Here is a 26,782-nt window from a genome sequence, read left to right as displayed (position 1 = left end):
TTCATCCCTATCTTTCTAATCTGTCCTGGCCCCTCCAAGCAAATGTTAGCACAAGTGACAGAAATGGAGACAAGAGAGTGATCGATGGGGCTTAGGGAAATAGCACAATGGTGGGGTGGAAAAACACTAGGGAAAGGAAAATATGTCTTTCTGAACTCGAGAGTGCAAGCAAGAGTCACTGCCTCCAGAAAGCCTTTCTCAGGAATCTATCAGTGGAGGGACGTAATCTGCTGATGCTGAGAAGGAAGCATTGTAGTGCTGGGTCACCAAACTTTTGACATTTAATTTAAGATTTTCACTGATGGCAGTCTACATCATCCTTTCCATTTTAAGAACGCAGAGAAAAATCTCTGCAGTAGCAGAGTGGATGTTACAGTGCACAAAAACTTAAGTTTTCAGAAGTAGGCATGTATATAATGCCAAATCTAGCAATAAGACATCTGTCTGTTTTATAGCAGTATGATGCTTTTGATGGTTTAAACTACAGAAATGCCTTTAAGATCTTGACTATTCAACAGAACTGTGGTGTACCGTGCTTCACTGCTTTTCACTGTGGGAAAGAGAGTATGAGTGGTGCCTATGGACCGATAAAAGGTTTTCTTCATAATGAGATATAAGCTGAAGGCAAGCACTGCTCTGTCTTTACAGATGACTTTCACACTGGAATGTTTTAGGCTAATTTTCATCACAAATAAAGTTCATGGATTATTTTACCAGTGCTATTACATACCCATGTCCAGTGTCGTGCAAGCCCAAAACAATCTGTGTACCTTTTCAAAAGGCAGCTGCAAGAAAGTGGAAATGAGACCTGAGGCATTGCAAGATTTGTACCTTATTAAAATGTAGGCTGAATTCCTTACAGATACCTACTCAGATATCTTGTATAATCTTCTATCGGGATTGTATCTTGGCTTCAGTTTGTATGACATTGCATGTTTTGAATAGGACAAAGGCTCACTGCTGTCAGTCCCATTTCAAGCCCAGTATTTATCTGCTTCTTTGCGCATGCCATTTTTTATCTGGTGTCCAGAAGAGCATACCTCTGCCAACACACCATTTCCCAATACATCGCTCTTTGGCTTGCATGATTTCTGGAGAGACAAGCTCAGACCTGGATGCTTTTCCTCGCTGTGGTAGAGAAAAGGGATGTCTCTAGTGCCTGCTCTGACAAGAAAGTTGATTCATGTGTAAATTACCAGTTGCCCTTTATTTGCTTGGTCCATGGAGACGCACACAGATAAAAGGCTCAGTGGGTCAGAGCTGAGTGAGTGCCGGTTTCTCCCATGGCCACGATGACAGGGTTAGGGTTGTTGTCAAAGATTATCAGACAGGCTCTGAGGTCTTATCATTATTTACTTGCAGGGTAATACATAAAAATAAAATTTGGCACACAGGAGCCTTTTACAGCATTTCAGCCACATGTGCATTTTCAGGTGCATGATGTCGTCACCATCGGCTTTCAATATCAGGAGTTCTGCACATCTGTTTTTATACTGAAATGCTTTGCTTTAAAATACCTCTTATACATAGAGAGGGAGCATGCTCCAGGCTTCTTCAGCCCTCTGCAGGAAAAAGAAAAATAAGAAGAAGTATTATCTGAGCAAAATCACTTCTAAAATCATATATAAAAAAGTAACAGAGGGAAGCTTGCAGTAATTTTGAACTGAAGCCCCTTTAGTGTGTGATTTTGCATGCTTGTAATTCCCAGTCACGGCATTGAACAGCTCTCAAATACTTGCAACACCCCGTGTTGTGTCTCATTTAATAACATAGTTATAATATATTTGTCTACTTTACAACTGTATTTGTATTGGCATATAAAGTGTGCAGCAGCTGGGAGCTGTGTGGGGGTGGCAGAAAGTTATTTGATCTACAAAATCAGTTACTTGTCACTCAGTTGCCTTTCACTGAAGCATAATAAAGAATCATTATGGGCCTATTAGGCAGTGCTGATGTAAATGCATTTTATGTGCCATTTTCAGATCAACAGTTAACCACACAAAAGTAAAGTTGTTAAGTACATCCTTCTTTGTTTAAGAAGGCAAATCATAAATCAGGCAGAATATTAAGCTTATGAAATTTAAATTTGAGACCCCAAGGGTTTTCTCTATTAGGTCAGCTTCAGATTCGGCATCAGGCCTATCCTTCGCTTCAATAGCAAGTAGACAAAGTCATCTGCGCTAGCTTTCTACTTTTGTGACAGTGTTATGAATGCCTCTTAAAAGGTTTTTGTGGGGGGGGAAAAGCAAACCTTTTAATATATTTTAAAAACCCTAGAAATTAAATGCCTCAGACTGGATTAGGAGAGTGAGGGTTTAACTTGTTGCGCATGCATTTTATATCTCCCATGAGAATTCTTTTCTTCTTCATTGTTATTAATGATATCCCATTTTTGTGTATAATATTGATGCTACTGGAATCACTTAACGGCTTTATTTGCCAGACAGAACCTGTCTGAAAAAAGAAAGTTGTTAATGCTAATATTTTGAAATTCTCCTCACATCCCTTGTTACTCTTTTAGTTACTGAAATTGCAATTTGAAAATCCCCACATTTTCAGAATCTGAGTTTCTTCTGGATCTTATTGGTGAAGTTTGAAACAAATGTTTTCAAAGCCATCTGTACAATAGTGCACTTTTTTGGCTCCTTTTATGGACTACCAAGGCCAGGGGTAAAAATGGAAATTGGAATATGGTAAAAAGCCATAGTTCACAATCTCATTTTGCCTTCTTCTGCACAAATTTTCCAGTTCATCTTATTGGTCCATCTGGGCATCTCCAGTACCTGCTGCAGGTTTAGTGGTAAAACTTAAAGATTGTTGTACATCCTAGCATGTGTACGGGATCTGGGAAAGGAAATGTTTGGTAACTTGGTTCAAAAGGTTAGCTGACAATGCCCAAAATGGACTGCTATGAGCAAATGGCAGGTTTAGTAGTAGTAGTTCATGTGGAGTGTTTGGCAGTAGGAGATAGCAGGTAATGGAGATAGCAGTGAAGTTTGAATAAGTCCTGATTTAATTGGATAGATAAAAGCTCTGTTCTTAGCTGCAAGCCTACCTAGATGTATAGTATCCTTAGTTCTGGTGTGATGTAGCCTTTTCAGTATGAAAACATATTTTCTGAAAGGTATGTTGGTAACCCAGTCTCAAAAAGACTTATGAGAGTTACTGGAAGGAATTTTTTTTCAGTAATATCAATGTGTTTGTATAGCAACAGAACTGAAATATTTGGCAGTTCTGTAAGTATACAAATATGCTTCATGTATGTAAGTATGGAGCATGGTACACAAATATAGCATTTCCTTAATATAAGCAGCAACATTCTGTGGCAAATTTCCTAAGAATATATTTTATACATCTGTGAGGATATTTATGAGATATAATTATATGACAAAAATATTTGAAGGTAGTGAACAGATTTGTTTATACACATAGTCTTTTACTTACCAGGATAGCTGATCACAAATGTGGAATTCTTACTTACATGGTGCCATAAACATGTGTTATGCACACAGAACTATACCTAACAACAAAAACCAAATATCAGCGCTAAAACTCAGTCTACAGCATACATGGGCACTGTGTGTTAAAGCTCAGTGAATAAATTCTGCAGCACAATTGGCCAGGTGTGTTTTGAGGGAGATCACAATATTGTCTTTATTTTGTGAAGCCAAGTCATGTGTTTGATGTAAAGCTTAAGGTGAGGCAGATTTTCGGGTGCTTAGCATTCATTTGTGCCTGAGAACTGCATACTCAGCGCGTGGTTTGTGTTCACCAGTGTTGTGATTTATGAACACAAATCAGTTAATATGCTACAAATTATGTATGCACTTAAACTGAGTGACATTTGAAAACTTGCATGCTATTTGCATGATATCTGATCTTACTGCATCAGGTCCTGCCACCCAGAAACAAGCAAGGAAGGTCGTGGAATGATGTGACTTCCGGCAGCATTCCCCATCAAGTATAGGATGATTGCAAAGAAGAAAACTGGCTTCACACCATTTTGTGCTTTCTGGCACATATCGTTAATTGATGGCAAATGACTCTTGTGCAGCCACACACTTCTGAGCAACCTTATTTCACCTTCATGCAACTTAATGGCACAAATAAAGTTTTGTTTATTGTTGTTTAGGCCAGGGACATAAGCAACAACAAAAACTAAGATAAAGTCATGAAGTCAATATAATAGTAATCCTTATAGCTGTGCATCTCACTGTTTTCTGGATTACTTTGCAAATAATAAATCAAATTCTTCCTCAAGGTGACATGCCAGTAATTTCAAATTTGATTAGCTTTATATGAAGGATGTTGGTACATTTCTGTATGAATCTTTAATAGCTCAGCATACAACCTTAACACTTAGAATGCCCCTTAGTGACAGTGTGGCACACTGAAGTAATGTTAGCTACTTATATCTATAAAATCATGGGGATTCTGATTGGAGTCAGCTCAGCAAGCTTGACTTTGGCCTGTTCCTCCTAAAAGAATCTGAGACATGTAATAACTGTTCAGGAATTTTGGTCTATATTTTGGTTTATATTCTGATATCATAAAAGAAAACAGATGGGTCCAAAGGGGAATGTCTACATCATGCAATAACATGACCCATAACTTCAAAGCTTCCAGATGATGGAGTCAAATCTCAAGTGATCCACAGGACATTTGGTCCCTAGAATTGTGAACCATGTCATGAGTAAGGCAAAGAGCACTGGTTTTAAGCACTTCTACTTGATGTGCTGTATTTTTTTGATGATGGGGCTTTGTGAAAGTGCCAGGTTTCCATCATTTCATAGTTAAAGCTTGTTACAAATCATAGCTCAAACATTCCTCCTAGCAAAAGTGCCACAGCAGACATTTATGTTGCTGCTTGCACGATGATCTGTTTTTATTTTCTTTGAAAAGGCTTTAAGGGGGCCAGTACGAATTGCAAAGCTGGCAACTTTATGAAATTAAAGACTTCTCTTTCCCCGGGTATTTATCTTTAAAAAGTGAAAAACTAAATTATTTTAGTCTTGTTTTTATTCTGCCTTCAGATTCTTCACAGTCTTATTCCCATTCTTTATCTACATTAAGTAAAGATGGTCTTCAATTAGCATATGTATCATGAGCCCTTTAAAGAAAACTCACCTACCTGCCTACTCCCTGAGAAGCCTGCCAATTAGTCTTCTACGCTTAATGACATCACTTCAATTTTGGAGGTAGATATTTTGAAGAGGAAGAACTTGAAAAGCCCAAAAACATTAGTAAATCCTAGTAACTATTGTTACTAGCAAATTAATTCATGTCTTATGCACATTCCACATTCTATAATGGGTTGGCTGCAGAGTTTCTCACTTTAGAGAGTTAAACAGATGGGATATTGCTATTTTAAGAAAGAAATGTTTGTGCTAGTGGCCAGTTCGTATTCAAGAGAAAGGGAATAGAAGAGCTCTTGTCCTGAAAATCTGACTAGTAATTGGAAAGTTTTGACCAAATAATTGAGAGAATTATGCACACCAGAACACTGACTGCTAGGGCATCTACACATAGGCCCTGTTAGAAGAGACAGCATTTTCCTTCCCTGTTGTGTCAGGAAATTTAAAATGTACTGGTAAGTGCATGGGTTAAGAGTCTGCTGGAATAAATCAAGATGTTATAGCATTATACCTTTTCAAAGCCACTAAGAACTGGGATTTTTGCATTAGCAGTTTGTGTACTGCACAGAGCCAAGGTAGAGCATCCTGTGGTGCTAAGCAAAAAATCCTGCTGAGAGTATGTGTAGTAACATCTGTCATTGCCAAGCCCAGGATGGATGTTGTGATATGGCACTAGTAAACAGAGCAACAAACAATAGTTGGTAAAAGATACTGGGCCATAAAACATGGATAAAAGTGTGCAACATGTGTAGTGTTAATGCAATGATAACATGTTGCATGAGCAGTGTAATTGCCATAAATATACTACTGAATGTGAATGTTTATAAGGTGATTTCCTCTTTAGGCATATTAATGCTTTTATAATTTGCCTGGCTTGTTACATATTTCATATGAGTATTAGGTATCTGCTTTTGAAACGAAGGCTTCTATGAGCTTCTGTGACTTGACTGGACTCAGCAGATTTGCTGTATTTGAAATTGATCAATTAGATCAGTTGGGGGGGTAATTGATTCTGCTTGCTGCAGAGCAGCCTGTGGCTCAGTCATCATTCCTTTTTATCTTATTCAAAGAAAACTGTCATATTAGCACAGAAATGTATGTGCTAGCAGCTGACGCAAGAAAAAGAAACCATGCATGGCTGTCATTCCAAAATAAGTAACTCATATATGTCATAGAATCATATGTCATATGAAGTTAAAATTTGGATGCTGGTTCTTTCCTATAAGATACTTATTAAAACTAGCATCGATGATACTAAATCTGCCATTTATGATCATTTGCATGTTACTTCATACAGTTCTTTCGTTTATTCATTTTCTTTATCACTGTTCTGTTAACCAAATGTCCAAAAAAAAAAGTAACTCTTATCTAAAGCCACAGAAGCAAACTGCAGGGATGAGTCTGCAAATGCATGTGATGTGATTACAGAATAATATTGCTCTTAGTGACCAATGTATGAAGCATTTAAATTTTTAATTATGTTACAGTGAAAGACCAGCTGAAGCTCATGTTAGAGCATGAGCAACACACAAACATTTTGTGCTTCAGAATGGAGCTCCTACCTGTGTTGTGTCCTTCAAAACCACTCTGTCCCCTGCAGTGAATGCAGCTGTGCAGATCCTTTCTTTTACCATTAGATTTGTAGAAGCACAGGGCTTGTGCATCCCCAGACCAAGCCAAGCTGTGATATCCCTTGGAATTGCCACATTCAGCCCATCACCGGTGTTACTAAGCTCCTCTGCTAGTTTAGATGCTTATGCATCTGAGATTTTTGGTGAACTGTGGATCACCTTAAGAAAAAGTTGTGGGTAGGCTTGCAAAGTAATTATTTTGTCTTAAACAAGGTTTATTTTGAACACGTAGGAAAACAGAGTAACAGACTGCTATGAAACAAAAGTTACCTCACTTGTATGTTCACAGGAAGGGATCCTGTTGTATCACACAGTGTCATTAAAGGACTGATGATGTCTTCAAATTGCTCTCAGTTATCATCTCAGGAAATAATTAAATAATAGAAACATAAAGCTTTCAGTTGCCTTGTTGTGTGGCTTTCAGTTTCCTTCTTATGTACCTCATCTATTTTTTCATAACAAACCATAATTTCTGTATTATCTCTTATATGTGACCACAACTACATAATGCAACTACACACTCAGGTTAAAATAGCAGTTACCATGAGGTAGATTTATAAGAATGACCTTTAGGGGAAGCTTTGCTCTTCTTTGGCTACTGGGAATTTAGGTGACCTGGAAACTTTGAATGTATGAGAAAGAGCCATGTCTTTCCACCAGCGGAGATTAGAGAGTCAACTCAGCTGCAAGCTGCCTGCAGTGAGATTCATGTCTATAGATGCTCAAAAAATCCTCCTTGGAGCTTGGGGCTCTGTACATTTTTTTTCTGTTAATGAGATTAATTCCTTATTGATACTTTTTAAAATAGCGATTAGTCTTTAAATACCTGGGGGTTTTTATCCAAATGCTTACAATTTCTTTCACTGCCCATGTAATAGCCAATATCCATTTCAAAGCCGTGTATTGCAGGAGTTTCCCATATTCAAACTGTGTTACATTCTCCTTCATTTACTCGTTGTACTGCATTGAAATGAAGTTATTTCACATTTTGTTGCAAAAGCCTCATCTGTTTGGACCAGTTCTCTCTACTTCCAGGAAATAGCTGCAGGTCAACAGAGGTGTTTGGTAGAGAAATTCACAAGTGATGCTCAAGGGCAGCATAACACTCTGCAAGGTCAACACAAGCTGTACTAGAGCAGCACCAGTAAGCACCATCCCCCCTCAGTTTTGCCTGAACCATTCTGACATTCACTAAACTGAATGTCGTAACTTCTCCCTTCAGCTTGCATGCTTCAAATATTCTCCTAATACAGTTTTCTGTGTGTAATTTGTTTTCTTCAAACATAATAAGACTAAGAAAGGCAGTTTTATCATCATGTGATGTTCTATGGCTGCAGGTCAGTTGCAGAGGTGGAGATTTCAGACATGTAGTTTGAGCTCAGACACACAGGATGGTGAAGTGAGGTAAAGGTGCTGAGAATATTAGTGCAGTAGATTGTTACCTTCTCTGTGACCCATGGCTAAGGGAGAATGAAACATTGGCAGTTTTGGTTTTGCCTGGAGAGACTTGAGTCTCCCATAAGGTAGCTCTTACCTAGTTTCGGGAGTCATGAGAGTCAAGTGCCACTGTGCCTCTCGTCCCCTCCATGTCTGCTCACCTGTCCCTGCTGTGTCCAGACTGTCTGCTGTCTCTCAGGTCTGCCTTCTAACCTGTCTTTGCAGCCAGTTCCCTGCTTTTCAGGATCTTTCCTTCTCCTGCAGAGCTTTTCCCTTCACCTTCCTTGGTGTTCCAATGCCACTTCTCTTTGGTCTTTTTACACAGTCAGCCTCATGTCTTGTTTCACTTACCCTGCTCCCCAGGGACTAGATCTCTCTATTTACATTAGGCTGCGTTTTTCCCCTTCTCCCCTTGTTCTGCCTGCATTTGGAGCCCAAGATGGAGTGCTGTCTGCACTTAGTTCCTGCACCTGATGCCACATTAGAGTGCAACATCTGGGAGCAGCAGTGGCAAAAAAAAGTCTGGCTTAGCCCTGTCAACTCTGGGCAAACAGCATCTTCAGAGAAATCTTTGGCCACTTAGACTTTCAGATTCTGGGGACTCTGTGCTGAGCACAGGCAAATGAGTTTTTACAAAGGCTTCTGACTAGGCAAAAATCTGGCTGTTTTTTCATGGGAATTGCAAAAGGACACCAGGGGCCTTACCTTCCAAATTTTAAACTGTGAAGAACAGAGACAGAGGAACTACTCAGCAAAATTCTTGTAAGACCTTTTTTAATTTTTTTGTTTGTTTCATCTTTTATTCCTCCCCACAGGGCCAAAATATGTTTTCCCTCCGTCTTATTTCCTGAAGTGACTAAACCATCTCACTTGAAACGTAAAAAAATAATAACAATCAGCCTAAGGCAGAGACAGAGCCTGAGAATTTTCATCCCAAATACTTAGCTTGGCAAAATTTATAAACAACTGAAAACAAGCTCTTATAAAGGGAACTATTGAGATCCAAAACTACAGAGGACTTGCTTGCATTATACACAAAAGTCAGTTAAGAATTCCTCTGTGATTTATTTGGGATACAAAACTCAATTTGAAAGAATCCGCTTTTCATATTTCAGAAATCCACCTTAAGTAATGGGTGTCATGAGGAAACATTTGATTTCAGCACTTCTCAGGCCATACCAAAGCTGTTGCAACTAGTCAATTTGTTAAGTATGTCACAGATTTATTTTATCAGTTTTCTTGTGGGATTTTGTGGAGTTTTTACTGAATCTCTTTTGTTGTGAAACATAATTTAAGTACTTACATGCACTTTAGAAGTACAGTCCAGTCAGCATTGTACAAGTTGAGCAGTAGGATTCCTTCAATGCACATCTTTAGTATCTCCTGGGCAGAAAATATAAAAATGATAGATGAAGTTATTCTTAATTTAGACCAGTAACAAACTTGTTTCCTACCAGCATCCTTGCTCCTAGGCTTACAGGGCAAATCTTGATGCTTCCACCTATTGCCATGGTAGTAGATGAGATGTGGTGTTTCTACCACAGGTGGATTTACATGCCCCATTTCTCTTCTAAGGAGCACCTTGTCAGTGTGCAGCATGGGGCAGGGTGTTCTTCATACCAAGCCTCTGCAAAGGTTTCTGCAGCTGCAGAATGCATGACCTTGGTGAGCAGGCTTCACTGTGCCTCTTGCGGCTGCAGGGGAGCTGCTGTTGCAGTCCAGTTTTGCTAAAGACATTTTGGCATGGAAGCAGGTCTGCCTTGGGGTGTGAGTTCTTTGCAATGAAAAGCAGCAAATCTCTTGACCACACCCATTGCTCTCAGACCTTTCCTACCCATTTTCCCATTGCAGCTGCCAACATGCGCAGACCTCAGCATGGCACAAAGTTTCCTGAGCTGCCTGGCTGCTGCTTTCCCCAGTTTCACAAAGGAGAGCAAACTCTACATTCACAGTGTCCTGTCCCCTCAGCAGTCCTTCCTCAGTGGGAGTCCTGTAGGCTTTCAGTTTGTGCCTGAATGCAGATCTGGAAAAGCAATTCTGAAACCCATGAGAATCAGGAATATTTGCACTGTAAAACTTCATTTGGAAAGTAACAATCGCAGCTGCAGAGACACTGATGTGAAGTGTTTGTCATTCTGGAACTGTAAAACAAGATAAAGCATATGGGAATGTTGTTGACGTCAAGGTCTTTGATTTTTAGTCACTCATAGACTCAATTTAATATTGTGGTTGTAGTGTTTCCTTTATCCTCAGACTAACAGGAAATGTCCCAGACACAGCACAAGTTTTCCTCAAGTGTTCAATGAGCTCCTCTCTAACTTCCCTCTACAGAAGATAGTTTTCATGTTATGTCATTGCAGGGTTTTATGAGCAATGACTGTCAAACTTTAGGTGTCTGTGCATTTGTGTATATTGGTATTGGTCTTATTTAGACAAATTTCACCTCCTGCCTCAGTCCTTGTTTTTACGATGAAGTCTTTCCCTAACGTGTCAACAGTTTGCTTTAAAATTGCTTGAAAAAATTCAACCTACAGTGGTTTAGACAAATTAAACCAAAATGGAGCAGTAAGTATTAAGTATTAAGAGATATGCTTGAGCCATCAACAAAAGAACTCCCTAAATGTATTTAAGCAATTTTCTTCATGCTTTTTTTTAAATGTAATATTTGTAGGCCAGCTGTGGCATTAAAGCAAGATGACATAACTCCAGTTCAATGATTCTTCAGAGAGAAACTACCTTGATAATTTCTTTTTATTTTGTTCTAATTTTATGAAAAAACAAAACCGAGGTTCTTGATGTAAGAAAAAGAAAATAATTTGAACCACCAAATTTTGAAACTCATTTAAATATTTCATCTCTCTTGCACTTTTCAAATATACTTTCCTGGCAGTTTCTGTTTCTATTCCCAGTTCCTGAGGTTTAACCACCTTTCTGGATAGAAGAAATTGTCATTTTCTTTAGAACTACTAAAAGCATGGCAAAAAATCTCTACCATGACACAAGGGATTTTTCTGGATTTTTCCACAATCTGTCTCAGCAGCTCTGGTTCTGCTGGAAGACTCCACATGGAAAGATCAGTTATTAGATGAGGATTGTATTTTGAAGTTAAAATTGCATTTGCAAATACAAGGCAAATGCGTTGTTTTCTGTCTTTGGATGTTTGGGGGTTTATTTTTCCTTTGGCTGGTGAAGAAATCATAAATTGTTTTTTCAACATCGAAGTGACTGTGTCAGATTGAAGATACAGCTTTGAAGCTTGATGTTATCTATTGTATTATTTTTTAAAAGGGTAATAGTGAAGTCCCTATTTTGAAATAAATATGGTCTCCCAAATGAAGTTTATTTTACTTAGTGTAGCATTTAAACGGAATGGTTAGAAACCTTACCACTCTGTAACTGGATGCTTAAAACTGGATTTTCAGAAAAACTCTGATTTTTGAGTTGTTTTGTGTCCTGGTGAGTTTTCCCTGTGGCTGTAAAGCAGAACATGATTTGCAGTTTCTCCAGGGGAAACCCATATCTGTTCTCGTCCCACTGACTGCTGGGTCTCACTGAGCTTTCTCCAGCCATGTCTCAGCAATGGGGCCCTACCAGTCACACAAGCAAACAAACCCATAGTAAATATCCGCAGCTCTAAAGGATTTATTTGGTTGGGGTGGGTTTTTTTCCTTATCCCAGACTTCTGATTTCTCCCTTCTACTGTTGGCAGACCCATCTCCCACACTGATGTTCATGTCTGACTCCTGTAGACAGGGATGTCAGGAGAGCTGTTGGCAGAGGTCAGCACATGCCAGCTCACAACATGCCTTCTCATCTTATCTGCCGTACGCCTGCCTTTGGCTTCACTCTGCCTGCGCCTCACTTCACTGCCTCCCCCACCTGATGCCTGTCTTGAACTCTTTGCCACGTGACTGGCTTGCTGCCCTTGCATCCTGAGCATCACCCATCACTGATTTTGGGTGGTGCTGTTCAGAAGAGGTGGAAAGCAAGGCACGTGCACTGTGCACTTCCAGGCAGAGCTGCCGTCTGCTGTAATAAGGAGGAGCGTTAAGCAGGGAGTGAAATGCAGCTTTATGATCATTAATCTCAAACAGTCCCTCTAGTGACATCTCTGAGATTAAGTCACAGGAAGTGTGATATTATTAAGTTTAGTTAAATTTAGTGTAATTCACACCTGCAGAGCCTTTTTTGAATTAGTGTTTTGTCTTAAATTGCCAGTTTCCATGATATAGGAGCTTCATAGTATCCCGCATTAAGCCTTGATGTGTTATGAATTAGAGTACAGAAGCCTATAATCCAGATGACGTGCGAAAATCCCTCAAGTTTCTGAGTAGTTCTGAGGCAAATATGCAATTAATTTAGTTTGCAACACTAAGCAGGTATGGTACCCCTACAAAAAATTATTTCTTTCTTTGTTTGCTCTCTCAGCATAGGTGTGGAAATGGGGCCACTGGAGAGCTCTTTTGCAAAACCATGTTTATGAGCTGTGTTTTTTGCCCAGTGCAAAAATCCTTGCCAGACGCTTCACCTCATCAGGCTGTAGGAGGTGCAGACCCATATTGATTACCATGACTTGTGGGAGAGAAAAATCTTTGCACTTCAAATTTGGTATAAATTATAAATAGCATCTCCAAAGGCTGTGAGTCACACAAGTGTCACTCTTCTGAGACAGACGTATGTAAAGCTGTTGTTATAGAGGTTATTAATTTTATGATTGCAGCACAGGTGTACTTGACCCACAACAATGGTTATTGTCCATAAAATCCCACCATCTGGGTTCAGTCACCTGTCTCCTTCAAGAATGTTCATTAACAGCACCTAGTAAAGGTTATGCTAATAAAGGAAAGTTAATCCTCACTATATTGGTGTAAATTCACTGGTGAAACAGCACTATCTTCTCACCATTTTTCTCACTAGCTATGGAGACACCTGGAAGTGGGTCATATAAGTCCTAGATGCACAGGAGGGGGAAGATGTAATACATGTACATACATAGGTAGCAGTTGGTGTAATGCAAACAAGAAAAATTTATATGGTGTGGGTTAGTTATAAATTACTTACTGCAAGTGCACAAGGGTTATTCACATCTCAAATCTGCAAAGTTTTATTTATTTTTTCCATAAATTTATTTATACTACTTAGCATAACTAAAATTTTATCAAACTTACAGGAATTTGTTATTTACTCCCCAAACATTATTTTTTAACTCCATTTGCTACTTGTTGTTTGTGTTCTGGTGGCCCAGCTTCATCTCCCGTTGGCATTTTACAAACTCAGATATCTTTCCTTTCCATTAAATCATTAAGAAAATGCCCTGAATTTCCCATGAAACTATCATTCTCACCTAGGAGATAAATATCTCATTTCTCTGCTCCTGCAGAGTAAGGCAACTGCATTTTCACAGATTTGTCCTCTTTTTCTGCCCTCACCACTACATCTTGGTAGTAGGGTCATCTTGTGTTCAGCTTTTTTAAATACTTGCCAAATACTTGTCTGATTTGCCAGTTAGACCTGGGACTTTCTTTTGCTGTTAAGACATAGGAAAACATGGAAAAGAAAGATGTGCTGGATGTCAGCAGCTGGAAGACAAAGGTGTTTGTGAGGAGAAATTGGATGGGTGCAGTAGCAATGAGGTAGAGGAGGTCTTCCTGAAATGGCTAAAGCAAAGTCAGAAAAAGGCAGAAATTGGTGGGCCATGACAACAAGACAGCTCGGATCAGTGTGTGGATGAGATAGAAAAAGATCAAGGCAAGGCACTGAGCACGAGTTCAAGGACAGCTGCCAGGTGAGCAAGTTTTAGAATAATTCAGAATTGGATTTCCTGGAGAAACAGGTATCCCAGGTGGATGAAAAACAGGCAAGGAGTAGGAAGAGATTCATTTGAAATGAAGCCTTAGGAAGGCTATTAGAGGGCATTCCTGTCACTGCGGCTTGGGCACCTACTTAGCATTATGGGGCAGGGGGAGAGGGGGCATGAAAACATTGCATCTGCCTGAGACCCTTGAGAGTATTTTCACTGCCAAGCCTGATGTGTTTCTGAGCATGTACTAAAGTGATATTATAACATGCAAACTTTAAGGTCAGGAGTTGAGGTGTTTGTGGAGCTTAGACACCTCAGGATGTGGTGAGTGACAGTGACTGAATTGGGATTTTCAGGATCACTTGTATTTAGGCTCTTCACTTTCACCTCTCTTGATATAAGGAGGTGAATCCTTTGTGGCAGGTGGTGGCTCCTGAAGTTGGTGTCCAGCAGGAAAGCAGGTCAACAGCCCCATCTTAGCCCACCGTTTGCTATCCCCATTTCCACCATCCTGCAGGAGCAGCCATCAAAAGGAAAGGATCAGGTGCAGATGAAGTTAGGTTTCCCACAGGATCAAAGTTGGTGCTGTAGAGGTAGCGCTTGGTTTCTTGAGATATTTTCATTTTACCTGTCACAGGATTAGCCTCTGAAGACAAATCAAGGGGAAGTGCCTTTTCTGTGACCACTCCAAGACTAGGGAGATGAATGGTGCCAATGGCACGTTGGAGGAGTTTAATTGTGTTGAATTAGGTTAGGTTAGGTTAGGTTAGGTTAGGTTAGGTTAGGTTAGGTTAGGTTAGGTTACGTTAGGCCTGGTTAGGTTAGGTTAGGCCTGGTTAGGTTAGGTTAGGTTAGGCCTGGTTAGGTTGGGTTGGGTTGGGTTGGGCTGGATTGAACTAGTTGGGTTGGGTTGGAGCCAGCCAGAGGCAGTACTCCCAAGATGAAGCAGATGGGTTGGTGAATACCATTGTACCTATGAAAGTACTCTGGACTTGCTTTGATTGTAGTCTTTTGTCTACACAGCTACAACAGGACACTATAATCCAAGTAAAAAATTCAGGAAGAAAAACTGCTTTTGAACTATTTCTTATGTAGAAGATTATAAACATTTTCTGCTGTGGAAAGGGAGAGTTAGTGTGTTCATTAAAGGCTTGCAAGGTATGAATTCAGATTCCCACTAAAATCATAAAAACACACTGAACGTTTACGTGTTTCATGCCCCATGCGTGTTCTCACTGCAGCTTGTTCCTGTCCCTCAAAAGACCTTATTTACTTCCACAGCTGCCTATGTCAGCATCCACACCAGTCTTCAAGCTCTGCTTCTGATGCAAAAGAACAGAAAATTATATTCTGCTGCTTTATTTTAAAATTGCTTTAGTGCAATTTGTTCTTGTGTTCAAAACTTCATAAATTGGCAAGTAATATGTGCTTATCCTGCTAGTGATTAAGAACCTTTTTACATCTTTAGTGGATGGGGTGTCTCTACTGTCATGTTAACATGTTTTAAAGCTTTCCTGCCTTTCCTAGCTGTTCTTTGGTGCCAGCATTGCCATTTCCATGGTGTTGCATTGGCTGCTGTGTTTTTGGAAAGTGCAAAACTGTGTTCGTTTATGCGCATGCTGCTGGTACATCCAGATGTTTGATGGCATAATTACTATTTAGAAACAAATAATCATAAAATATCATTACAAAGAGGAGCTATTTTCTAAGCAGCTGGTTGTTTCCCTTGTCCTGGTATGACTGATGAATTTCTTGCATTAATAGAGTTCTCACAAGATAGCAAGAGTGTGTGTATCCTTCAGGTCTCTGCCCCATGGACAGTAAAAAGCGTGGGATTTAAGATTAAAGTAACTTGCAGGAATTGCTGCGGGATGTTTTAAATTAGTTTAAATATATTTTATAAAGCCTGTATGCTTGTTAGCATCAGCAGCATTGCTGCATGAACAGAGCTCCTGCTGTGGGCTCAGCAGAGCTCAGGTCCATTTCTCATCTTGGCTGAGCCACTTGGTTTGCAAAAGCACAGTAATGATGACTTCTCCCTTACAAAACTCTGTTAGACGTGCCCTTGCAAAGCAGTGAGGAGAAGGAGATGTAACTGACAGCTTGCATCATGCTGCAGCATGTTAAGATCTGTCAGGTATATTAGTATTTTTCAGGTTTATAACCTGTGGAAGCTTTGAGGCTCGAACAGTTGGTTTTCAGTTGTTTCACCCAAGAAGTCTTGTGGTTGTAAGTTCTCTCATAAAGTGATGAGTTCTGAGCAGGTCAAAACTTCCTTTATTTAAAAGCCAAGTTTCCTTTCTCCTAGTTGAGAAAGTAATTGTTTTCAAATGCTATCTACTTTATTTGTGCTCTTGCTTGCAATTTTATATAAACATTTTTCTTAATTCGTGATAGAAAAAATTAATGGGCATTTAAAAGATTGTCCCAGTAATGTGTATTATTCAAATGTTTCAGAGCTACTGTGAAGTACCTTGCTAATACAATCAATTTTATATGTTGCTTAGATAAAGCAAATGAAGTCACAGAAGAGACAAGGCTGGATAGAAAGAAACTCAGGAAGTTAATTTGTCCATATTGCCCGGGGTGAGGTCAGCTATATATATAATATTCCTAAGACATGGTTGTCTAACCTATTCTTAGTTTCCATTGGTGAGATCCTGCACCTTCCATTGGTATGTTCTTAGCCCAAAAGTATCTTTGTAAGTATCTGAGTATCCCACCTCACATTTGTCAGGTAAGGAATTTTTTATACTTGTCTTTACATACAGTAAGGATGAAGTTACAGATATGAATAGATAGATATAGGGATATATAGATGATAGATAGACAGTGTTGTTGATGCAGATACTATGTAGATGGAGATAGATATATGAAGATTGTATAGAGATAGGGATAAAGATAGCAGTAAAGAGGGGAATATATATATCAATATAAATATAACTTCAAACCCTACCTTCTTTTCTCTGCATGGTACATCATTTTAACATGACTTTTAAAATCTAGGGTTGCATAATATTGTGTATATCTTTACTGGACCTCTTCTTCAAGGAAATGGCTTGCTCTCCTGCAAAAATTTATTGCATTGGAAATTGCTGCCTCTGAGAATATTGGTCAGACACCATCTTTACCTTTTTTAATACATACTCAAAAGAAAATTGCTTGACTCTGGTGAACCAGAAAATGACCTAAGTTTTGGTAACCTGTGTTCAGGAAAGAATGGCCTCACAAGTTTCACTTATTTGGCCAGTTCACATGTAGAGGAGCAAACAAATGACCTGTACTCGTAGGACTGCCCTTAATATTAAATGAAAAGTAGTGGAAAATAATGATGGTCGTGTTAGACTCCTGCCTCTTTCCTACTTTGCAGACCTTGCTTGCAATTAGCTTTTGTGTGAATCTTTGCATCTTGTTGCTCAGAGGACAAGAGGAATTTACAAATTTTTTTTTTTTACTTTTTTTAATCACTTGCTTCTTATGGGAAGTTGGTCTGTTGTAAACAAGGAGTGGAAGAAAAGCAAATTGCAAGTATGGGAGTTCAGAGGTGAACTTTTTTCTTGGTAGAATGCTTGTCGCTCTGTTTTCATCATCCCACTAAAGATTATTATAGATAATATGTGTCCAACAAAAATAAGAACTGCTTTGTATCACCGCAGATAATAACTAAGTAAAAACTGTCTTAAGTGAGTATAGTCTAGTTTCCAGCATTGCCATGATTTTTCTTATATTGTCTTAACCAGTTTATTGTGTGTCTGAGCCCACTTAATAAGCTGTATTTCATGTCTTCAAATTGTTCTGTTTCTTCCCTCTTGGTTTCTCCAAAGCATTAATTTCCCTACACAGTCACTTTCAGATTATTATCATGTCCGTGACCACACAAACAATTGTTTCTTAGCCAAACTAAATACATCAAAGTTTGGGGATTGTTTTGAGGTTAGGTTTTTTTATGTCCCCTCAGAAATTACTGCTTTCATTTCATTAACTGGCGTTTAGCTTATATCCTAATTTTGCCTAAGTTTTTAACCTTTCTTTACCATTGTAACATCTAGAAGTGCTTAAAAACTCCTGAGGTCATTGAATCTCAATCTTCTTGAGCTTATGGACTCATTCACAATTTTTCCTGAGCTCTCATTTTCCTAGTCAGAACTATTGCGTGATTTTAGGCAAGACTTTTTTTTTTTTTTTTTTATCTCCTTTTCCATTAGCTTTACTAGGGTTGCTCTGAGACCTTCTTCTGTTTTGGAGTTTGAGACCTGGATGTTTATGTCAGTAGACCAAAGTAGTCAAAAAGACACAATAATTTCTTCCCATGCAGATCAACAGGATAAAAAAATTTTAAGTAGAGAAACCTTACTAATGAAAAGTGGTTATGTCATACTTGATAGTATCTGATGTATTGGAGAGTAAAAAAATCGAATTCCTGTTCAGAAATAGCTTTGTGATACAGAAGTAAATTGTTAGCATACAGAAAAATGGATGTAGGACAGACAGGTAGCATCTCTTATTCACACCTCAGTGCATATTTGGACAGTATTGTTATATTACTACAGAGTTACAGAATTGCAGAACTGAATACCTAAGAATTAAAGAGATTCTTCAATGTGTGTGGATAATGTGATAAAGAAAGAAAAAAATGTCCCAGTTTCAACTTTCAGGAGAAAAAATCCTTTCTGAAAGATCTGTCACACTTTGTCCACGCAGTAAGATGGAGTGGGCTTATCTGTTAGTTTACGTGTAAAGGACAAATGAATTGTGTTGCTTTTCATGTTTAATAATGTTTAAAGTGTTTCTCTTCCTGCAAATGCCCACAAAAGTCTATATTTCATTCTCTGAGCCATTTGAATCAAGTTCTGATAAGACTGAGTGTCTTTTAGATACCTAGCTTGAATCATAAATGTAAAAGCAACCTCTGTCACTGTCTACAGACAAGATGGCTAAGCTACTCGCATTGGCATTTTGCAGCATGACAGGGTCTCAGTGTAGATCATGATCACAGGGAGCAAACTCTCTGCTGAGAAAGACCTTGCTGAAGAGCAGCAGAATTCTCCATCCCAATGGGGACTAAACCCCAAGGCGTGGAACACCCTTAATTCATTTTGAAGCCCGCACTGTTTAGCAATGAGCTGTCACTTAGAGAAGCAGACCTGAGGTCAGCCCTGTGGCTAGTATCTGTGGAGAAGCTTTTCAACCTGGAAACTTTTCTCTGCAGAAATATTTCAGCACTAAGGCATGTATGAAGATCTCTCACAGCTCCTGTGCAGCAGGAAACCTTTGTCCCACACATCTTGTAAACGCGGTGGGGGGCCACCATTGTGCTGTGCATCTTCTGAGCACCGCGGGAGGAGGCTTTTGTCTGACACAGTGGGCAGACACTGTAGGAGGGCATCTTTGTCCTGCACAGCCAGTAATCGCTCTGCAAGAGCAAATTATGGTGATTGCAGAGCTCTTCTCTCTCCAGACACTCTGCTTTCAGATGGAGGAATTTGTCAGCCTTGCTAGGTGAAGAGCTGCTTTTCCTGAGTGGAAGTGGAAAGGAAAGACAAGAAAGTGCCTTTGCATGCATGTGTGCAAATGACCATCAGGATCATTCACACAGTTATATTGCATTACTCAGTTTCAATCTTTGCTTTTTCTCTTCCCTGTTTTTCCTACCTATTTAGGCTGCCCTTTTAATTATTATTTCTTTGTTTCTTCTTATGTTTGTACTATCTCCTATTCAATATTCTATTCCTATATTCAGTATCTATATTCTCAGTATTCTTTCAGATGACTAATAACCACATTTAAAAGACTTGAGCCGAAATACCAATCCTTCTGGGACTTAATAGGTATATTTTCAACCCCATATTACTACTTATTATTTGTTTTCTCAAATACTTTAACCACTTCTCCAAAAGTGTGCCAGTGCCCATTTTCTAGAGTCTGAGATGATATGCAATGGTATAACTCGACATCTGTGAGATGGGATGGGATGAGATGAGATATGAGACAAGATTCTGAGCCTGGACCCTGTAGAGATGCGATGTGTACTGCAGCTGCTGGTGGACATGCTGCTGGCAGCTACAGCCAGTGCAGGTATGGCAGCACACATTTGGGAGCTGCATGACTGTAGATCTCAAGTGTTTGGGGGCCCCTTGACTGGCATAAAGTAACTAATTTGCAAGTGAGAGGTAGGACTGACCATAGCCCATTAGAGCAGTGAAGGTCATAATCCATTTTAAGTGATTACATTGGTTCCCACTGCCTCAAGGTTGCAGCATTGACCTATGTCGAAAACACAGCAGCAGATAAGCCTCTCACCCGCTGATTTTTGTTATTCAATAAAGTTTGGGTTTTATCTGTTCTTGTCAAATTTGAGCCTGTTGTTTCTGCTGTTATCCTAGAGGTGCTTGTGATTTTTTTATGATGTTGATCTCTTTCTTTACTGCTATTCAGACATGAATTTTATGTGTGGTAGTTAGTTTCAATTAATCCTCCTTTTCTCAAATTAGAAATTTCTTTTCTTCTCATTCCCACCCCAGTCCTCTGGTGCCTACCTGATGGTACATGAATTCTCAGAAATAATTGCCAGTAGTCCAGCAAGTTCATTAGCAGATTCCCCGAAGACCCACATATGCATGTCCTCCAGACCTGATAATTTGGATATTAAATTTTTAAAAGTATTCCCTTACCTGATTTTTTTTGTATCAACAACTGTATTGTCAAGTCTTCATTATTTCTAATTATGTATTTCTTTGTGGTGCTTAGTAAATTGATTCTGGAACTTGTTCATTCTGTTACTGTCATTACTCGTTTCACCTCACACATTATTGATTCCACCATCTCTTTGGAGCTCCTTTCCAATGATGTTATGCACATGTTAAAATATATATTCATTTCTCTCTACATCTCTCTATGCTGGCAAGTGGGAGGCTGGTTTGCTTTTTGACGTTTCTGTCATTTATCTCAGTGGAGCTGGGACTAGGAGGGATTTATACTTTTTTGTTCTGCAGTTGTAGCCTTTGTATATTTTAGACTATTCTAGCTGTTTCCCACACTTTTTATATCTTTTCCATGCCACATGCTCCTAAGATTTCTCAAAGAATTAATATCTGTAATCACTACATGCTGTGTTACAGCCCATCAATTAATACAGTATATTGAATCATCGTTTATCATCACGGCTGTTGAAATTAGTGAGCACTAAGAATATATATCTCAGAGGACCTTGGCTTTAGAACAACTGCTTCTTATTGTCTGTCTCTTAAAAATTATTCTTTCTATTAAAAAATAGATGGCTGTTCATGCATTTGATTTAGATCTGTGTACCACTAAATACACAATTGAGATTGCAGTCATCAATGGTATTTTTCCTCCGGCAAAAATCTTATGGCCAAAATCTGTTGTCACCCTTAGGATATAATTCCACTTGCTTTGGTTGAATTTTCCAAGTCCTTGGTATATAAGTGGCATAAATGCACAGTGTGTGCAATGTTAAATTTTTGGAGGTCTCCCTTTACTGGTAGATACATGTGAATACATAAGGGCAAAATGTGACCTTTAGAAATACTGTAAAGGTCCAAGGCAGATTCTTAGCAAGCTTTTCTTATTGCAATATTAATCAAGCAAAGAATCATCATAATCCTGAAAACTAAATATCCATTGTAGTGATTTTATCACCAGGGAAATTGTTCATCTGCCAGTAAGATTGTTCCTAGGAAAAGGAAAATAGGGAGTGTTGAAATTGCTTTAGACTGCTGAATCATTGAGTCCCTCTAGACTCAAAGCTTGAATTGTTTTTTGAGAAGAGTGGGCTGAGAGGAGTTGCCACAGGAAAGCTGTAGTTAATCAGTTTCAGTAACAGTAGTGAATGTGAGCATGACCTCTCTTGGGAACATGAGGAAAGTGCATGGGAGAAGGCAGGATGAAGAAAGACACAGGGAGGTTTCAGAAACTTACTTTTGTTTTGTTTTGTTTTTGTTTTGTGAATTTTTGTTTCTGGATGACCCTTTTACAGAGGAGGAAGGTTGTTGATGAAAAAGGAAGAAAGGGGAAAAAAACCCATAGTATTCACAGCCTATATTTTCATCTTAATCCAGTGGATATTAATGAGGACTATTACAATCAAGACAGAGAATGCAGACAGGCAGAAGTGAGAAAGATGTGTTTGTGTGGGAGATGTCTGTGTAGGGACCAGAAAGCCACATGGAAAGATGTTTTGCCTTCAGGGCTCAAAGAGGCATTCACCATATGCTGTGACATAGGCATGTGGGAAGGAGGTGAAACCCCTGTGCAGGAGTGTCCTTACAGTGTGTTAGGACAGACTATCCCTCCATAAAACCAGCTTTGGTAGATGACTTTTGTGTGCATGGTGGCAGTGGGCAGTCATAGTGTACTGAGCCAAGCTATAACCTCAGGGACATGTCTGTTAGGTTGCAGGTTTTGCTAGGAGGGAAGCTTTATCCTCCTGCTGTGTTGGGCCACTTCTCTGTTTCCCAGGTGAGGAACAAGTCCTGATGAGTATTGCTATGAGGTGTCTTATAGGGGATGGGATAGGTGATCTGCATTGAAAGCCACCTGCAGGACAGAGTTATAGAAACTTTTATGTTGGACAGGACCCTTGAGATCATGGAGCCTAACTTAACCAAGCACTGCCAAGTCCAGCACTTGATAGGATGGACTACCTCTCAGCAAAGAGAGTTTCTATAGTGATGGGTGAATTTAAAGGTGGAAAGCATTTATATAAAAGGACCATGTAGGCAATTTCTGGAAGATGTCATGAATTGTCTCTGTACAATAAATATGAAGATGGGGAGGAAATTCTCTGTGTGCACGTGACATGGATGCTGTTTGTACAAAACATCTCTTTATGTAAGAAGTAGTGTCTTTCCAGAGAGGGTTTTTTGGAGGATTTGTTTGCTTGTGTGATGGCTGCCTTTGAGGAAGCAGGGACATGCAATATGGCAGGTAGTGCCTCCATCAGAGACTTTCTGGAGGGGGTGGTGTGTGTGGACCCACCAAGGATGCTCCCTGGATGGATGCCTAGAGAGTCCTGACAGGGATGTGAAGCTAGGTATGCAGCAAATGCCGTGCCAGAGCAGCCATCCCATATCCCCAGGTACTGATGGCCACCCTGTGTTCTGCAGCCACCATCGTCCACCCTGGACTGCATCCCTCTCCACCTGCCACGCTGTGGCCGCTGTGTCCCTCATTGTTGTCACCCTCAGATTGTGATACTGTCGCAGAACTGTTGCTAGGCAACAAATGTGGTTGCTGGGTCTCAACGAATAGCTGAAGGGGAAAGGGAAGTGTTGCACCATTGTAGAGTAACCATAGCAATGACCTACTATCACAGACTAAAGAATTATCATTAGCAATGTTAAAGTATCAAACAGAGGCCCGGGATCCAAAAACTACCAGGCAGCATCTCTGCATAATTGGGTTACCCAGGAAGAGGTCCCAACTCTTTCACATCCCTAGGCTCCCTATGTCCATTGTCTTGGTTTTGTTTTGGGGGTTGGTTGTGGGGGGTAGGAGGAGGGAGTGTGGTTGTTTAAATAAAGCAAATGTGTTGAGGAAGGCTCTTGCAAAACAATGGAAGCATGCACCAAAATAAAATACAGAGGTAAATCTGGGTGCAGAGGGAAGATACAAACAGGAAAGGTCCACTTTACTGTCTCAATATTATCTGTAGGAGCAGATGCACAAAGGATGCCTCTGTGATGAATGAGATGTAGTTCAGATCAAATGTTCTCTTTCACTTGAAAACAGATATGCCAGGCTAAAAGCAGTATAAAATGAAGAATAAATAATATAAAGTATGTCTGAAAAGTAGACACTTTCTTTTTCCCAAGGTAGGCCAGATAGGTGAGGTCCTTCAATGACCTTTTATTAGCAGATTGCTTTGGGACATTATTTTCCCAGATACGAGGATCTCTGATTGTCATGTGGAGGCTGTGCATGTGCATATGTGCATGTTTGTGCATGTGTCTGCCTGCATGTGTGTGCAGTTGTTCTTGTCAGCTGCCCCAGAGCTCAGCAGCAGGACAGCTCTGACCCTTCCCAGGCTCCCTCCAGACCAGATGCAGCTGCTGGGTGTCATCTGTGAGTTTTGCACTTTTGCCTTTTACAGAGCATTTATCCTGTGAACACCCAGCAAGTCAGAGAACGACCCCTAGTCAAACTGTCACCTTTGTGTTTTGCAGGTACAGAACGCCATGAACTAACTTCTTGGAAGAGTTTCCCATCTGTTTTCAAATTCTTCAGTGAGGCTGTAAAGGCGAAGAACAGCTTGGTGAAACCAACCCCAACAAGGCGCTCCAACAGGATAAAATACGAAGAATTCTAAAAGGAGGGGAGGAAAAAAACCTACCACAACCACCAATGTCTTTGCTGCTTGTTTTCTGCAAGGAGTCTCCCAGCCCCTCATTAGATTGTTTTCTTCCTAGAGCACAGGGTCGTGATGTATACATCTAAATAGCGTTTTGCATTATTTCTAGATGAGTGCAACTGTCAAAGCAATATGGGTTCACTGGTTGTGCTTCCTGTGGGCTGTAACTTGGATTTTGTGCTGCCCATCAATGTGCAGATTAAGGCTGACAGTGGTACTGCACAGTGCAGCATGGTGCAGCTCTAATTGCCCTGACATAGCCCAGCACCAAACTGATGCCAGAATTTAACAGCTTCTTTGCAGTCCTATTGCCTGCAGGATAATTTGCAGCTTCCTTCTATTTTGAGACAGAACAAAATACGAATTACTCTTTTCTAAAAGATGGACCTAACTCAAGCATGTTAACCAGCCTATGATTTTACACCTTCTCTTTCTCTGGGACCAAGTGGAAGTGACTTCTAACTCCCTCATTTTTTTGCTGACAAGAGTGTCCAAGAAGTTTGGCCCAGAATTCTAGAAAGGCTCCATTGCTCAAGAGATTTTCTCTTGCTAGATCAACGGCATAATTTGTAGATCTTCTCTTCCTTTGGAAAGCTCTACTTTAAAAAATGCCTATTCATTAACAGGCTGGATCACACTGTGAAATATGACAGAAAAAAAAAAGGACACACTGCATTTTTTTTGTTTCTTTTTAAACACAGAAATGCTTTCATTTTCATATGCTGGGTTTGTAATGACTTGCCATCCCATGATTATTCCCTTTTCCCTAAACTCGCAGGTTCCTCCTCAGTTTCCCAGTCTCTCTGACAAAGGTTGGCCAGCAGGGCACTCTGTGTCGGGATTTCACACCATGCATAGAGGGTATGTGGCTGTAGCCATAACTGTTGTGTTAAGCAGGTTTTCTGCTCTAAAACTAAGGGAAAAGATGTGCTTGATAGCATGCCCAGTGAGCAAGCTCTCTAATTAAGCTCCTTTGGTGTTGATAAGACTAAATTAAAGTTGTTCTTTCTTAAGTGGCCATGCCCACCTTGCCTTTGATGCTGTTAGTGGCAAGGAGGCGCACTCCAACATGAGTTTTGGACTCAATCCCGTCCTCTCCTTGCGCAGTGTGTCTAATCCTACAGCTTGGGGCCAGAAGTGGTGGTGGGGAGCATTAAAATGAGACAGTGACAAAGCAGGTGTACCCTTCTATGCCACAGAGTAAAAGCAGAAGTGCTCATAGTGTGGTGCAAAGGGAAACCCAGCTGGGTTTGTGCCTAAATCCTCCAGGTGGGGGACTCTCAGCACCTAGAGTGCTTACATCCATCCCTACCTGCTTACACTGGCAGCAGGGCTTCACTTCCCCAACTGCTGCTTCCTGTCATCTTGGTGCGTTTGAGCTCTGCCCTTGGAGAAGGGTGCTTGGAGCAAACCCCTGGAGGGGCCATGCCTATGTGGAGGAAAGTGCAGTAACTGTGCCTTGCAGATTTTCTTCCTGGAGGGGAACCTGTTGCTGAGGTGAGAGTACTGCGCCCAGATTCCTGTGGCATCCGGTCTCTGTCCTCACTCCCAGTCAGAGGATGCTGCTGCCACTGGCCAGCCTGATCCCCCATGGTGGGGGTCTACAACCCCCCTCCCCAGATCTGTGTCCACCCCAGCCCCGTAGACCCTGTGTGTTCAGGGCAAGAGTTTACATGGTGTCCGTGCTTCATTCCGCAGCCACGGAAGATGCAGAGGCCAGGGAAGTTTGCACATGCACACACCAGACCTGCCACTCTCCATCTCTGAGGAAGTGAGATGGACTCTCTAGAGTGCCCAAATATTGGAGGAGCAGATCTATTTTTTTAACTGTTGATGAGAAACAAACTACATTTTTACTGTAACACCATTTTCTAAAAAATTTTTCTTTACTGTGCCCTGGGCCCAGCTCACATTATTGCTCCTGTTGGGGGGGCTGTAGAGCAGAGGGGATCCTCACCACTGATACTGCTCTGCTTGCAATGAACAAAAAATAAATATGCTCTTTTCTCCCCTCTTGCACACTTTGTGTCCTTGCGTTGAGCTCCACGGAAGCCTCTCTCTCTGGTGGGTAGGGTAGGGGCTGCATGGGCAACAGCACCGCCTGCCTCAGAATACATGCAGGGGGGACAAGTGTGGTTGCAAACAGGACCCACACGGTTGCAGGGTTGGGGCTGGAAGGTGTAAGGGGGGGTGAGGCTCATTTGTTCCATGGAGTGGGCTGGATGTCCAGCCCTGTGGCTCAGCCCACATGAGCATGGGCTTCCCTCCGCACACCCCGCATCATCCATAGGAAGCCACATGGGCAAGTGGGCCCCACCATCCTCTCCCCTTTAGCTGTTCAGAAACATGAAATCATAAAATTACACCAAGAGAGAAAGTTGATGAGTTTTTTGGGGAGGGCCTTTTGCAC

At 40.4% G+C, this 26,782-nt stretch overlaps 1 protein-coding gene across 4 annotated transcripts in view; it reads left to right on the top strand.

Moving 5' to 3' along the window:
• The window catches only part of ARB2A (ARB2 cotranscriptional regulator A), a 257,706-nt gene extending 231,344 nt beyond the window's left edge, over window positions 1-26,362 (top strand). For 3 of the 4 annotated variants that reach the window (XM_084224921.1, XM_084224918.1, XM_084224919.1), the window contains one exon: window positions 24,188-26,362. In XM_084224921.1, the coding sequence (XP_084081047.1) occupies window positions 24,188-24,330 (143 nt within the window). In that variant the 3' untranslated portion in view covers window positions 24,331-26,362. Of the gene's footprint in view, window positions 1-11,912; window positions 11,983-24,187 lie in introns of all 4 variants that reach the window. The other variant, XM_084224920.1, reaches the window with a different exon arrangement.
• Window positions 26,363-26,782: the final 420 nt, after the last annotated feature.

The sequence above is a fragment of the Fringilla coelebs genome, assembly GCF_963513975.1.
Source record: "Fringilla coelebs genome assembly, chromosome: Z".
NCBI classification, from domain to species: Eukaryota; Metazoa; Chordata; class Aves; order Passeriformes; family Fringillidae; genus Fringilla; species Fringilla coelebs.
The sequence above is the reverse complement of the archived record's forward strand: the minus strand, read 5'-3'. Positions and strand labels throughout refer to the sequence as shown.